This window comes from Coenobita brevimanus, chromosome 26 (genome assembly GCF_032717465.1).
Source record: "Coenobita brevimanus isolate Jiangsu-jjx chromosome 26, ASM3271746v2, whole genome shotgun sequence".
In the NCBI taxonomy this organism is placed as follows: domain Eukaryota; kingdom Metazoa; phylum Arthropoda; class Malacostraca; order Decapoda; family Coenobitidae; genus Coenobita; species Coenobita brevimanus.
In genome coordinates, this window is record NC_136979.1 from 43,218,572 (window position 1) to 43,232,697 (window position 14,126).

Below are 14,126 nucleotides of genomic sequence, written 5' to 3' on the forward strand. Positions count from 1 at the left end.
GTGTAGATCAGATATTTGTTCTAAGATGTTTAGTGGAGAAGTATCTAGAGAAGGGAAAGAAAGTGTATGCTGCCTTCATGGACTTGGAGAAAGCTTATGACAGAATAGATAGGCAAGGTATGTGAAAGATATTAAGAATATATGGAGTGGAGGGGAAATTGTTGAGTGCTGTGAAGAGTACGTACGAAGAAGCTAGTGCTACGGTGAGAGTGGATGGTGAGCTAAGTGAGTTCTTTGATCTCAATGTGGGACTGAAACAGGGTTGTGTGATGTCTCCATGGCTGTTTAATATATACATGGATGGGGTTGTAAAGGAGGTGCAAGGTAGGGCAGTGGATGTGGGGGTGGCTCTAATGAATGAGGGTGAGATTTGGAAGATTCCGGTGTTGCTGTTTGCTGATGATACAGTACGGTATTGTTGAGTGAAGATGAATGGGGGTTGCAAGGTTTGGTGAATGAATTCGGGACAGTGTGTAGGAGGAGGAAGCTGAAAGTTAATGTAAACAAAAGTAAAGTTATGGTGTTTGAGAGGAATGAAGTCACAGAATGTACAGTGAGGTTGGATGGTGAGGATATGGAGAATGTGAATGCATTCAAGTACTTTGGTAGTGTAATGAGTATGGATGGAACTTTGGGGGATGAAGTGAGTGAAAGGGTACAGTAGGGAAGGAAGGTTGTTGGTTCACTGAAAGCAGTGATGAGAAATAGGGAGGTGAGTATGGAAGTTAAGAAGTCACTGCATGATAGTACTGTGATCCCTACCCTGACGTATGGAAGCGAGGCGTGGACCTTGCAAGAGGGGAACAAGTCAAGAGTGAGAGCAGTGGAAATGAGTTACTTGAGAGGAGCATGTGGAGTGACATGGAGGGACAGGTTGACAAACGAAGAAGTGAAGGAACGTTGTGGGGTAGATGTGGATGTGGTTGAGAAGATTAGGAGAAATACATTGAGGTGGTTCGGACATGTGGAGAGAATGGAGAATGAACGACTGACTAAGAGGGTGTATGTAGGTGAGGTGGAGGGAGGGAGAGGGAGGGTAGACCGAGGATGAGGTGGAGGGATGGAGTTGAGAGGTATATGAGGGAGGGGGGTGAGTTGGGGAGGGTAGTCAAATGGTGGGTGACAGAGCGACTTGGAGGCGTTTTGTCTGCGGCCACCCTTTGCGGGATTAAGGCGTCGGGCTATAGATAGATAGATAGATATATGTATATATATATTTATATGCATGTATATATTTATATCTATCTATCTATATCTATCTATCTATATATATATATCTATATATATATTTTATATATATATATATATATATATATATTTATATATATATCTATCTATCTATCTATTTATCTATTTATATATCTATCTATGTATATATATATACATATATGGATATAGATATATAGATATAGATATATATATATGTCTCGATTAAAAACTTAGAAAAATCGAGTAGGAAATAGAGTAAGGGATTTAACAAAGAATATGAAATATGAGTTGCTTTGTCCGTAGAATTTTGCGAATTTAATATTTTCACAAATCCTCCCTCTCTCTCTCTCTCTCTCTCTCTCTCTCTCTCTCTCTCTCTCTCTCTCTCTCTCTCTCTCTCTCTCACACAATGAATCACTCACTCCCTGTCTCTCCTTGCTCCCTGCCACTCACTCTCTCCTTCATTCTGTCACTCAAATTCCCTCTCACCTTTTTCTCTACTCTTTTCTCTCTCTCTCTCTCTCTCTCTCTCTCTCTCTCTCTCTCTCTCTCTCTCTCTCTCTCTCTCTCTCTCTCTCCACTATTTTTCACTATCTCCTCCACTACCACTCAACTATCCCCCATGAGTCAATCACATCCCCCAACCATCCGGCCATTCATTCATCCTTTTCTCCGTTCACCTATCCATCCGGCCATCCATCTATCCATTTATCCTTCCATTCATCCATCCATCCAATCAACTATCCAACCATCCATTCAACTATCCATACATCTACCCATCAATCTATTCATGCCTTTCTGGATCTATCCAAGCATCCATCCATCCATCGTTCCATCCATCCACCCAACTACGCACCCGTTCATCCATCCATCCACACATCCATCCGTCGATCCATACGTCCTTCCATTCGTCCTTCCTTCCAGCCAAACATCCATCCAAACCATCCATCCATCGCCTCTTCTCCCCTCCCCACCCACCTTTCTTTCAACACACCCTCTCCACACCTTTTTCCTCACACCTTCCATTTTATACTCCATTTTTCTCCCCTCGTCTCGCTTCCCTCCTCTTCTCCAGTTTTCATTCTTTATACCTTTCATCCTCTCTCTTGCCCTCCCTTTGCTCCCTCCTCTTTTCCACTCTCCTCTCCTCCTCTCACAGTTCTGACCCTTCCCTTCTCTTCCCTTCCCTTCGCTTCCCTACCCTACCCAACCCTACCCTACCCTTCCGTTTCCTACCGTTTACCTCCTCTCCTCTCCCCTCCTCTCCTCTCCCTTCCCCTCCCCTCCCCTCCCCTCTCCTCCATTTATCATCCTTCCTTTCACTCCTTCGTTCTTTGACTCTCTCTCTCTCTCTCTCTCTAATTAATCAAGGGTCTACACACACTGACTGAGGGCCTCGTTCCCTACCCACGACTATGCCCCAACCCCACCAAAGCTCATTAACCCCTTCACTACCAGGATCCACCTATTACTATTCTCTCCACCTGCAGACGATTTTATCAACCCTGGGGATTGTTGGATTACGAGGGATTTACAGCTCACTCATCATCCTTTCAGAAGAACGGAGGGATTTTTTTATATCATGTTTTGCTTCGACCTCCAGACGGTTTTTCTTAGCTCCTTAAGCCTTCCGATCCAGCGACGTATTTTCTTAGTTTATTCTTGTTCTCTCTAGATAGACGATTTTCCTCAAGTTAGGCATGATCCCTTATTAGTAAAGGAGGTAACGGAGGCGATATCTTACATCTCTAGTTAGAAAAGTCTCCTAAATAAAATCGCCTGAGAACAGAAACAAACCACAAGGAGCGGAAAATGAGACACGAATCAAAGGATAAAAATACAAAATAAGTCAGGAGATGGGAGGGGTTAAAATTTTCAGCCTTTTTTTCCACTATAAATGCAAAGTGAAATTCTCTAAAAGCATAATCTCACTCCATTCTAATAAGCACTTCTTTCATGCGCTAAATAAATCCATCTGACGTTTGCCAAATATAATTATGTGTTAGAAAAAAAAAGAGGAATTAATTTTTTTCTTTTTTTTTCTACGTTTTGGGGTGCTATTTTTTTTTCTTTCTCTAATGACTGGGAAAGCACAGAGCCCATCCAGGGAGCCTGTCTGAGGATAAGCTCTGGGATTCGAGAACTCAGAGCGATAAAGAGCTTAAAACTATTTCCCATCTTCAGTTTCTCTCATTTTTTATCCTGAGATTGATACGTTGACGCAAAAAAAAAAAAAAAAAAAAAAAAAAAAAAAAATATAAGAAAGGAATATAAAAAGAAATATAAGAAGGGCTATAAAAAGTAAGATCAAATATTACTGATAGACAAAAAGGTGATATGGTCATGAATTTTCTATTGTGTTTCCTCCCCTATAAAACCTGGACACATGATATTAAAAATAAAAAGTGAGAGTTATACCTTAAAACCAGGCAAAGAGTTAGACTAATCATTTTTTTTCCATAAGTCTTTCCTCAGATTATAAAATAGATCCTTTATTCCTTTACTGATATATCGACACAAACACAAAAAAATAAATGAACACAGTAACAAGAGAGTATGAACGCAAAGTGATAAAAGGCTAGATATTAAAAGGGAAACAAACAGAAAAACAACTTCCTAAATAACAAGAATGATAGAAGACATAAAACTACAGTCCCTCCCCCCCCAAAAGGGAAATCACACCAGTCGAGAGCCAATAAATATCTAGCGCGGCTCGGAGTATGACCTTGACCTTGACCTACTTTCACCAATGTCGAACTTGCACGAGATTTTCATCCCTACTATACACCTGTAAAATTCTGTGATGATATCTTGAGCGGTTGCGAAGTTATCGTGCTCACACACACACACACACACACACACACACACACACACACACACACACACACACACACACACAAAGAAAACAATACCAGCTTCGCTATTGCGGCTGGTAATAACACAAATGTTGATTCAATTTCTATCACAGTCTTGCCCCTTTCATTCCTAGGCTCCCTCCCCCTCAGCCCTGCAGGTCGTGAATATATATGAAATGAAAACAGCGGAGAGAATTATTATGAAATGTCAAAAACACACTCATATAACTGCTTCTCTCTCTCTCTCTCTCTCTCTCTCTCACACACACACACACACACACACACACACACACACACACACGCACACCACCATCCAAGTCCTCTCAACGCAAAACCCAATGTGATGGACGTGGAGAATATCACACACACAATACTGATAAAACTACAAATAAAAAAAGTATTCAACGCCCCCCATCTCTTTCCCTCTTCCACGCGGTGTAAGGCGTGGAAACAAAAAAAAATCCATGAAACTGATCCAAGTGATGCTCCTACGCTCATCAACGCTTGCCCTTCTCTTTCTCCCACGCTTCCCCACGCCCCCATCAACGCTCCCGGCACCTAGGGCGACGTGGAGATAGAAAATACACCTGCAAATTAAAATGCTCATCAATATTATTCCACTCCTCTTCTCCCTCTAATGCTCCGGCCTCCATTATGCTTCAGGTGGCTAATTACGAGGTGGAGGACGTGGAGGTGAGCGTGTGGCAGGAGGACAACACCACCGTCTCCACGCTCACGCTCACAGACGCACAGGTGTACAACAGCGGGACATACACGTGTAGTCCAGCCAACGCTAAGGCGGCCTCTGTCAGGGTCCACGTCCTGAGCGGTGAGTCCGTGTGTGTGTGTGTGTGTGTGTGTGTGTGTGTGTGTGTGTGTGTGTGTGTGTGTGTGTGTGTGTGTGTGTGTGTGTGTGTGTGTGTGTGTGTGTGTGTGAGAGAGAGAGAGAGAGAGAGAGAGAGAGAGAGAGAGAGATTCATATGTGAAATCAGATACTAGTGATAAATATTAAAACAACTAAACTACCACAGAACAAAGGGCAACAGACAAAGGCAGACAGATATCAGGCAAACAAACAGGCAGACATAAAAACAGACAAGCAGACAAAATGACAGACAGGCAGACGGAGAGACAGGATGTAACACTAGCCAAATGACAAAAATTAAACCTCAGAATATAACACTAGCCAAATGACAAAAATTAAACCTGAAAATTCTAAGGACAACGCAATCCACATTTCAACTACTCTCTCGTATATTCACAACGCCATTCTTCTCCTCCACCAGCCTAAGTAATATCTAGCTAAAAATCAAGCAGACAGACAGACGCACAAAGGCAGGCAGGCAGGCAAGCAGGCGAGAAGGAAGGTAAGTAGGTAGGCAGAGAAAAACAGAGTACGAGAGGGACAGACAGACGGAGAAAGAGGCAGGGTAGGAGAGAGACATATTGACGGAGAAAGAGGCTGAGACAGAGGCTGACAGGCAGACGGATGGGTATAAAGAAAGACAGACAGTGACAGAAGCAGACAGGCAGACAAAGTTCTAAGCAATTTACCTTTCGAGGAAGACATGGCAAACACGGCAACACCAGTACATACCTGTAAGTAAAAGTAGGAAGTAGTTAGTTAAATGACACTATGAGAGAGAGAGAGAGAGAGAGAGAGAGAGAGAGAGAGAGAGAAATACATAAGTCGACGTAACGAATGATAATCTAGATAAATGGATGGACGGAAGGAAAGGAATTTTGTGTGTGTGTGTGTGTGTGTGTGTGTGTGTGTGTGTGTGTGTGTGTGTGTGTGTGTGTGTGTGTGTGTGTGTGTGTGTGTGTGTGTGGCGTGACCCGTAATAAATTAATTAGTCAACAATTTTTGTGTACATGAGGCGAGTAATGAGTGTTTGGCATTCATTATAGCACGTACACACACAACCCATTATGCACATACACACATACATACAAAAATACACATACAGACATATACGGACATTCACACACGGAGAAACGCACACAGACACACATACAAAAGCAAGTAAATTCACACACACACACACACACACACACACACACACACACACACACACACACACACACACACACCAGAAGACACATGTAGAGCCAGACGAATCAATCATGCACGGGCTATACGCACGCACACACACACACACACACACACACACACACACACACACACACACACACACACACACACACACACACAACCAAATAACAACACCTCCAGCCATACTGAATAAGATTAAGGAAATAAGCGCACAAATGTAAACACCCACAGGCACGCAAATGCGCTCAAACGCAAAAATGTTGGAAACACACACACACACATACACACACACACACACACACACACACACACACACACACACACACACACACACACACACACACACACAAATAAAACATGCAACCACAAAACATACAGTACATGCACGCAATAACACTCAAACGCAAAATACACACACGGGAAAAACACAAACACGACACGCACACATTAAAAAAAAAAGACATTTACATGAACACATACGCACATAAACATTCCCACGTACACAGATACGCTGGAACACACGTGCAGAAAAATACACATGTAATTTGAGAGAGAGACAGAGAGAGAGAGAGAGAGAGAGAGAGAGAGTAAGAGAGAGTGAGGAGAAAGTCAGGTCATAATGAGAAAACTTTCCCTGGCTTCACTCCCTACTGCCTTCTTTCCTTCCTTCCTTCCTTCCTTCTTTCCTTCATTTACGTTCTCCCTTTCCTCCATCCCACTGTTTGTGTCCCATCCTCTTCCTTTCTTTCTTCCTTCATCCCTCTCATACTTCTTTGTCTTTTCTTCCTTCCTTCCTTCTTTCCTTCCTTCCTTCCTTCCTTCATTCATTCATTCACTTTCATTCATTCATTTTTCCATTTATATTCTTTTATTCGTTTCTCTCTCCAAATTTCTTTTTCTGTTTTTTTTTCTTCCACCCTTCATCCTTCTCGTCCTTCCCCCCTCCTTCCTTCCTTCCTTCCTTCCTTCCCTCCTTCCTTATTTTTTCATGTTATTTCTATCTTTCTCTCCTCTTTCTCTTCCTTCCCCCTTTATTCTCCTCTTTCGCTTTTCTCCCTTTTCCTTTCCCCCTTCCTTCCAGCCTCCCTTTTTTAATGTTCCTTCTTTCTCTCCTCTTTGTTTTCCTTCCCCTTCTTTCCGCCTCTTTTTTCTCAGTTTTCTCCCTTTTCCTTCCTCCCTTCCTTCCTTCCTTCATCTCATTTGCAACTCCGGCTAACCTCTTCCCTCCCTATTACCCACTTCCTCTCCATTGCTCTCTATTTCCTCTTCCTCTTTTCAAAACTCATTCACCCTCTTCACCCTCTCTTAATTTCTCCTGTTCTCATTTCTCTCCTTTCCTTTCCAAACTTTTCTTCTCTTCTCTTGTAACGATTCACTTTTCCTTCCTCCAACTCTTTTTTCTTCTCTTCCTCCTTTTCTCCATCCTCAATTATTAATTCCACCTCATCCTCATCCTCAGTCTTATCCTCAGCCTCATCCTCCCTCTTCCAACTCTTCCCTTCCTCCCCAACTTCTTTCCCACCCCAGGGGAAATTCCCCCCCAAACCCCTTCCCTCTCTCTCCCTACTCCCTCCCTTCATTTCTTTCTTCGTTTCTCTTTCCCCCTCCTCGCCCACCTCCTCTCCTCTCATCTTCTCTCTCCCTTCTCCCTTCCCTCATCTTCCACTTTTTCCTTCCTTTCATTCTTCCTTCCTTCCTTCCTTCCTTCCATCTTCCCTGCTTCTTTCCCTCCTCGCATCCTTTTCCTCACTTGTCTACACACTTTTCCATTCTTCTTCCCTCTTTTCCTGTTCCTTCTTTCCATCCTTCCTTCATTCTTTCATCTCTCCTCCATGTCTGGTCTTCTCTTTTTTTTTTTTTTTTTTTTTTAATCCTCTTCCTCCTCCTTCTCCTCTTCCTTTTCCATCTCTCCCCTCCCTCCTCCTCTCATTCCATCTGGTCTTTGATACTTCCTTCTCTTTTCCTTCTCCTCTTCGTCTTTCCTCCACCTTTCCCCCCAGTTCTCCCCTCCTCAACCAGCATCTCCCCCACTCCCAGGGAAATTCCTCACCTCCTCTCCTCTCTCGCCTCTCCCTTTCCTCCTCTTCCATCTATTCTTTTCCCTATTTCATTCCCACATTCCTTTCTTCCTTCATTCATTCACGCACTCCAACCCTCCTTCCTTCCCTCCCTTCTTCATTCATCCATTCATTCATTCATTTTCCTTTTTTCTTTCCCTCCTTCATGAATTCCTTTCTTTTTTCCTTCCTTCATTCTTTCCTTTCTTTTTTCCCTTCCTTCATTCTTTCCTTTCTTTTTTCCCTTCCTTCATTCTTTCCTTTCTTTTTTCCCTTCCTTCATTCTTTCCTTTCCTTTTTCCTTCCTTCATTCTTTCCTTTCTTCTATCACTCCTTCCTTTAATCTTAATCTCTTCTTCCTCCCTATTTTCTGATTCTCTCTCTCTCTCTCTCTCTCTCATTATCTTCTTCAACCCCTCCTCCCGTCTTTCCCTCCATCTTTTCTCCTTCCTCCCTTCTCTCTTTTCTGTTTAGCTCTTCCCTTCCTCTTTCCATATGTCTTCCTTTTTTTCCTTCCTCCTACTCCCTCCTTCCCTTCCTCCTCTTATCTCCATTCTCCCTCGTCTTCATCTTCTTTCGGTCTTACCTCTTCTTCCTGCCTCCTGCATTCCTCCTCCTCCTCCTCCTCCTCCCTTTTCTCATCCTCTCACCTTTCTTCCTCTCTTCTCAGCTCTTTCCTCCTTCCATCCTTCCTCCTCATCCTCTCCTACCATCTATGTCCTCTTCCTCTTTTCCTATCTACACCCCTTCCTCTCCTCGTCCACTCTCCTTCCTTCCTCCCCTCAACCCTTTACTTCCTCCTGATCTTCTCCCTCCTCCTACGTCCTCTTCCTTTTTTTCCTACCTACTCTCCTCCCTCTCTCTCCTTCCTTCCTCCCCTCTCAACCCTTTCCTGCCTCCCCTCCTTTCTCCCCCAGCCCTAGGGAAATTCCCCCACACGATCGGTCCCTGTTCCCCTGCCAATAAGCGTGATTATGTTCCTCTTATGCTTCCCCTTACACTCTTAACTCATCCCTCTTTTACTCTTTATTCATCTTTATTAATCCCTCTCTTACTCTTTATTCCTCTTTATTCATCCCTCTCTTACTCTTTATTCCTCTTTATTCTTCTTTTACTCATCCCTCTTACTAAATATTCCTCTCTGTTCATTTTTTACTTATCCCTCTTACTCTTTATTCCTCTTTTACTCATCCCTCTAGTACTCTTTATTCATCTTTCTCTGTGTATTTATTTATATTACTCTTTGCTCTATTTATATGTATCATTTTATCTAGCTTTCCTTCATCCTCTTGCTTCCTCTGTATTCATTTTTTGCCTTTTTCTTTTTTATTCCCTTTTATCTCTTCTGTCTATTTTTTCTTGATTTCTGTCATTTTTTATTCTTCCACTTTATCTTCCTCTTGCTTCTGTCTTTCTATGCCGTATATACTTTCACTCCCTTCACCTCTGTTCCGGTTTACCTATTCAGTTATTTGGGTTCATTTTCTTCCTTGTTTATCTTCTTATATCTTTTCTTCAGCATTTGTTTCTTCTTTCCTGCCCTCCTCCCCTTACTCCCTCATTCCACCCTCCTCTTCCTTCCTTCTCCCTCCTTCTCCACTCATTCCTTCTCCGCTTTCTACTTCACCTCTTCCCTCCCTGACCACCTCTCATCTGCGTTACTGCTTCCCACTCTCGTTCCTACCTCCCTTGTCTTCCTTCTTTCCTTCCTTCCCCTTCCTCACTACTAATCTACCTAACTGCTTCTTCCTTTCCCTTAAAGTTTCCTACCCTTTCTTCCTTCCCCCTACCTCTCCTTCCCTCCACCATTAATTTCCTTTCCTTCCTCCATTTTCGCATCCTTCCTTCCTTCCATTTCTTCCCAACTCTCTTCTCTTCTCCCTTCTCTTCCTTCCCTCCTTCACTTCTTACCTCTGTCCTTTCCCTACTCCCTCACTTCTTCCCATTCCATCCTTCTCCACATCAATCACCTTCCCTCTGTCTTTCCTCTCTCCGTCCTTCCTGTTTCTCCTCCACTCCCTCAATCCTTTCTTCCTTTTCCTTCTTCTTTTCTCTCTTCATCTCATTTCCATTTTTCCGTCCATCGTTCTTTCCTTCCTTCCTTTTTTCCTTCCTTTTTTTCCTTCCTTCACAACCTTCCTTCCGCCCTTCCTCTTCTTCCCCTTCATTGCTTCCAACTCCCCGTCCTTCTTCCATTTTCTCCTTCACTACTTCCTTCCTTGATTGCTTCTCCTTTACTCTTTCCCTCCTTCCTTTCCCCCTCCTCCTCCTCCTCCTCCTCCTCCTCCACTACTTCTCTCCATTTTTTTTTCTATTTCAAACTTCCCTTCCTTTTCCTTCGCCCACCTTTCCATTCTCTCTCTCTCTCTCTCTCTCTCTCTCTCTCTCTCTCTCTCTCTCTCTCTCTCTCTCTCTCTAACTTCAGACCACAGACAGTAAAGTTTTCTCAAGTGGCTGGCAAGACCTTTTGTTGTGGTAGTTGTGGTTGGAGTGATTGTGGTAGTTGTGGTTGAGGATGAATGTGGTATTTGTGATTGGAGTGATTGTGGTAGTTGTGGTTGAGGATGAATGTGGTATTTGTGATTGGAGTGATTGTGGAAGCTGTGGTGGGTGTGGCTGCAACTGTTGTGGTGGGAGTGATTGTGGTAGCCGTGGTTGGAGTGATTGTGGTAGTTGTGGTTAGAGTGATTGTGGTAGTTGTTGTGGGTGTAACTGTGGTAACTGTGGTGGGAGTGATTGTGGTAGTTGTGGTGGGAGTGACTGTGGTAGCTGTGGTGAGACTGACTGTGGTAGTTGTGGTGGGAGTGATTGTGATTGAAGTGGGTTTGATTTTGGTAGTTGTGGTGGGAGTGGTTTTGGTAGCTGTGGTGGGAGTGATTGTGGTGGCTGTGGTGGGAGTGACTGGTACTTGTGGTAGATGACGTTGTAATGACTGTGGCAGGTGTGGTATGATGATGATGATGATGATGATAATGATGATGATGATGATGATGATGATGATGGTGATATTAAAAACAATAATAGTAATAAAAATAATAATAATAATAATAATACCAAAAACAACAACAACAACGCTTTTCTGTTTCCTTCATTAACTAGCTAATTGTTTGTTTGTTTATTTGTTTACAGGTGAACATCCGGCCGCGATGCAAACCAACTCCTCCTCTTCCTCCTCCTCCCCTCTATCTCTCTCTCTCCTCTCCCTCTCCCTCCTCTCCTTCTCCCTCTCCTTCTTCAGACCCTCCTTCTCTCCCTTGTTCTCCCTTTTCAGTCTTTCCATATCTTGTTTTTCTTGTTTCGTTGGGTTTTTCTTCGTTCTGTCTTCTTTCGTTCATTCCTTCATTCCCTCCTTCCGTTCAGTTCTCTCCTCCCTCCTTCCTTTCCTCCCTCCTTCGCTAGTTCCTTCATTCCTTCTATCCTTCCTTCCTTTACTAACCGTCTCCATTCTCTCTTCATCCTCTCCTTCCCTCATTCTTTCACTGTCTCCCTTGCTCCTCCTCTCTCTCCTCTCCTTCCTTCCCTCCTTCCTTCCTTCCTTCGCCGCTCATCCCACAGAGTTAACAAGCAGAAGGGCCGCGTTCTCTCCTTCCATCTCTCTCCTCCTTCTCTTCCTTCCCCCCTCCTTCCTCCTCCTACCTCCCTCTCTTGTCTGCCTCATTCTCTTCCTTCCTCCCTCCTTCCTCCTCCTTAACTACCCAAAATCTCGTTCTCTCCTCTCTTCCTCCTCCTCCTCCCCCTCCCTCCTCCTCCACCCTTCCTCGTGATGCCCACAAACAAGCAAGCAAGCAAACAATCAGCCACGGACTCCAAGCAACCCACATGCAACGGACACTGAGACACGAATCAAAGGATATAATTACAAAAGCAAAAACGGATAAAAAATGGAATAATTTAAGGAAGTGATAAAGAAAGAAGGAAGTGACAGAGAATTAAGTGATAAAGAAATAACGTCCACAGTGTTAAATCCAGTCCCTGATCACCCCAAATAAAGCGTAAGGTGCTGAGGCTAGGCTACACCGTCGCCCATAAACACTTAAAAGGGTTATGGTGGCGGGAGTACATGAAAGAAAAATAAAAGATAAAAATTAAGTTAAAATAAAGAAAAATAAAAAGTTACCTCTTTGGGATTCGACCCGAGGCACTTCCAGCAAATGACCTTTACCCCGACAGGCTTCTTAGGCCACTATACCACCAGGGCCTCTAAATCTAATATACTGAATTGTGAAAAAGATAATGGTGGAAGGTGTACGAAAATCAGGTGTGTAAAAAAACTAATGAGGAAATAAGAAAATATGAGACAGGTGAAACTGAGGTGAACGTATGAGACAGGTGTAGATAAGGTGAACAAGGCATGAGTGAAAAAAAAAATGGATAATGATATAAGAAACTGTAAATATATGCAAAGGTAGACGTGGAAAATGAAATATAACCATAACTGATGAAGACGAAAGAGGATGAGAAACATGAACAAAACCGATGGAAACTGAGAGTATCGGAAACATATAATACGAAAGAAAAAAAAGTGAAAAAGAAAGAAAATTAAAAAAAAAAACATCAAGAACCTGGTATAATAGGGAATATATGGAAAAATAAAGACAAAGGACGGGTCAAATGGACATAAAAAAAAATAATGAATGAAAAATATCAATGCGAGAAAACGAAGAAAATAAAGAAAATTTATAATAAACAGATAAGCGATACAAGGAATATATACTATAGATAATACCATATATAATTACCGAAAATGCAGCGATCATGAAAACTGAATAAATTTTGAGTAATAAAATCTATATGGAATTAAAAGGAAAGAAGAAAATTTAGGGAGGGGATAGGAAAAACAGGAAAAAAGACGAAGTTTTTGAGTTAAGAAAAGAACGTGGGAGAGAAATAAATAATTTAGATGCAATGGAGACAATGGTGATGATAAACAATAATGATGAAATCTGAATATATGTAAAATTTAAGGGAAAGACATATGATAACATGTAAATGATGATGATGATGATGATGATGATGATGATGATGATGATGATGATGATGATGATGAAGATAATAATAATAATAATAATAATAATAATAATAATAATAATAACAGCCATGTGCTAAAGAATAATTATCACCACAGTATTATTATTACTATTATTATTATTATTATTATTATTATTATTATTATTATTATTATTATTACTATTATTATTATTATTATTATTATTATTATTATTATTATACGAGAGGAAACAAAAAATTCAAAATTTTAATAAAACAGTATAAACTAAGACAAAAAAAAAAAAAAAAGTAATCATGAACGTCACGAATCACAGAAAATATATACCCGTAAAAATAGTGTGGCCAATCAGGAAAAAATATATATATAAAAAAAAAGACACTCAAAAAGCTAATCACGAAAGAAAACAAGAGACTAAAGGAAGTCAAATGTCAAGTTAGTATCAATTTACCCCTTCAATATGAGAACGTGTTACCATGTTTTATCTATGGTATCTTCAGACGCTTGACTTCATCTTCAGGTAAACGTCTTGACCTCAGGTGTTATATTTCTTATCCATCTCTTCACACTCCCAAATCACTCCTAAGTCGGGGTGGGGCTTACGAGGGGTTCCCTGTCGTATCTCAAGTTACCTTTTGCAGGATGATCAACGGCATTAAAATCTTTCCCTGTCTTGCATTCCTTCGTCAAAAACAATTCCTGGTTGCGAGGGGAAAGCTGTCATGGCTGTTATTTGTTTTGGATGGAAGGACAAGAAATGAAACAGAGCAGCGAAGGACAGAGAATGAAACAGACCAGCGAAGGACCAAGGAATGAAACAGAGCAGCGATGTACCAAGAAATGAAACAACATAAAATTTCCATGGGTCCAGTTCTTCCTGCAAAAAACATACCACAGTAAGGGCTGGGACTCGATCGTAAATTTATTCGCGTATCCCACCCTGG

General features: G+C 41.9%; 1 protein-coding gene across 1 annotated transcript in view; it reads left to right on the forward strand.

The window, feature by feature from the left end:
- The window catches only part of LOC145394100 (zwei Ig domain protein zig-8-like), a gene marked incomplete at its 3' end in the record, with an annotated part of 56,081 nt that extends 44,743 nt beyond the window's left edge, over positions 1 to 11,338 (forward strand). Inside the window, exons 6-7 of the mRNA XM_080268079.1 lie at positions 4,728 to 4,893; positions 11,307 to 11,338. Coding sequence (XP_080124205.1) covers positions 4,728 to 4,893; positions 11,307 to 11,338 — 198 coding nt within the window. The remainder of the gene's footprint in view (positions 1 to 4,727; positions 4,894 to 11,306) is intronic.
- Between the last annotated feature and the right edge of the window lie 2,788 nt (positions 11,339 to 14,126).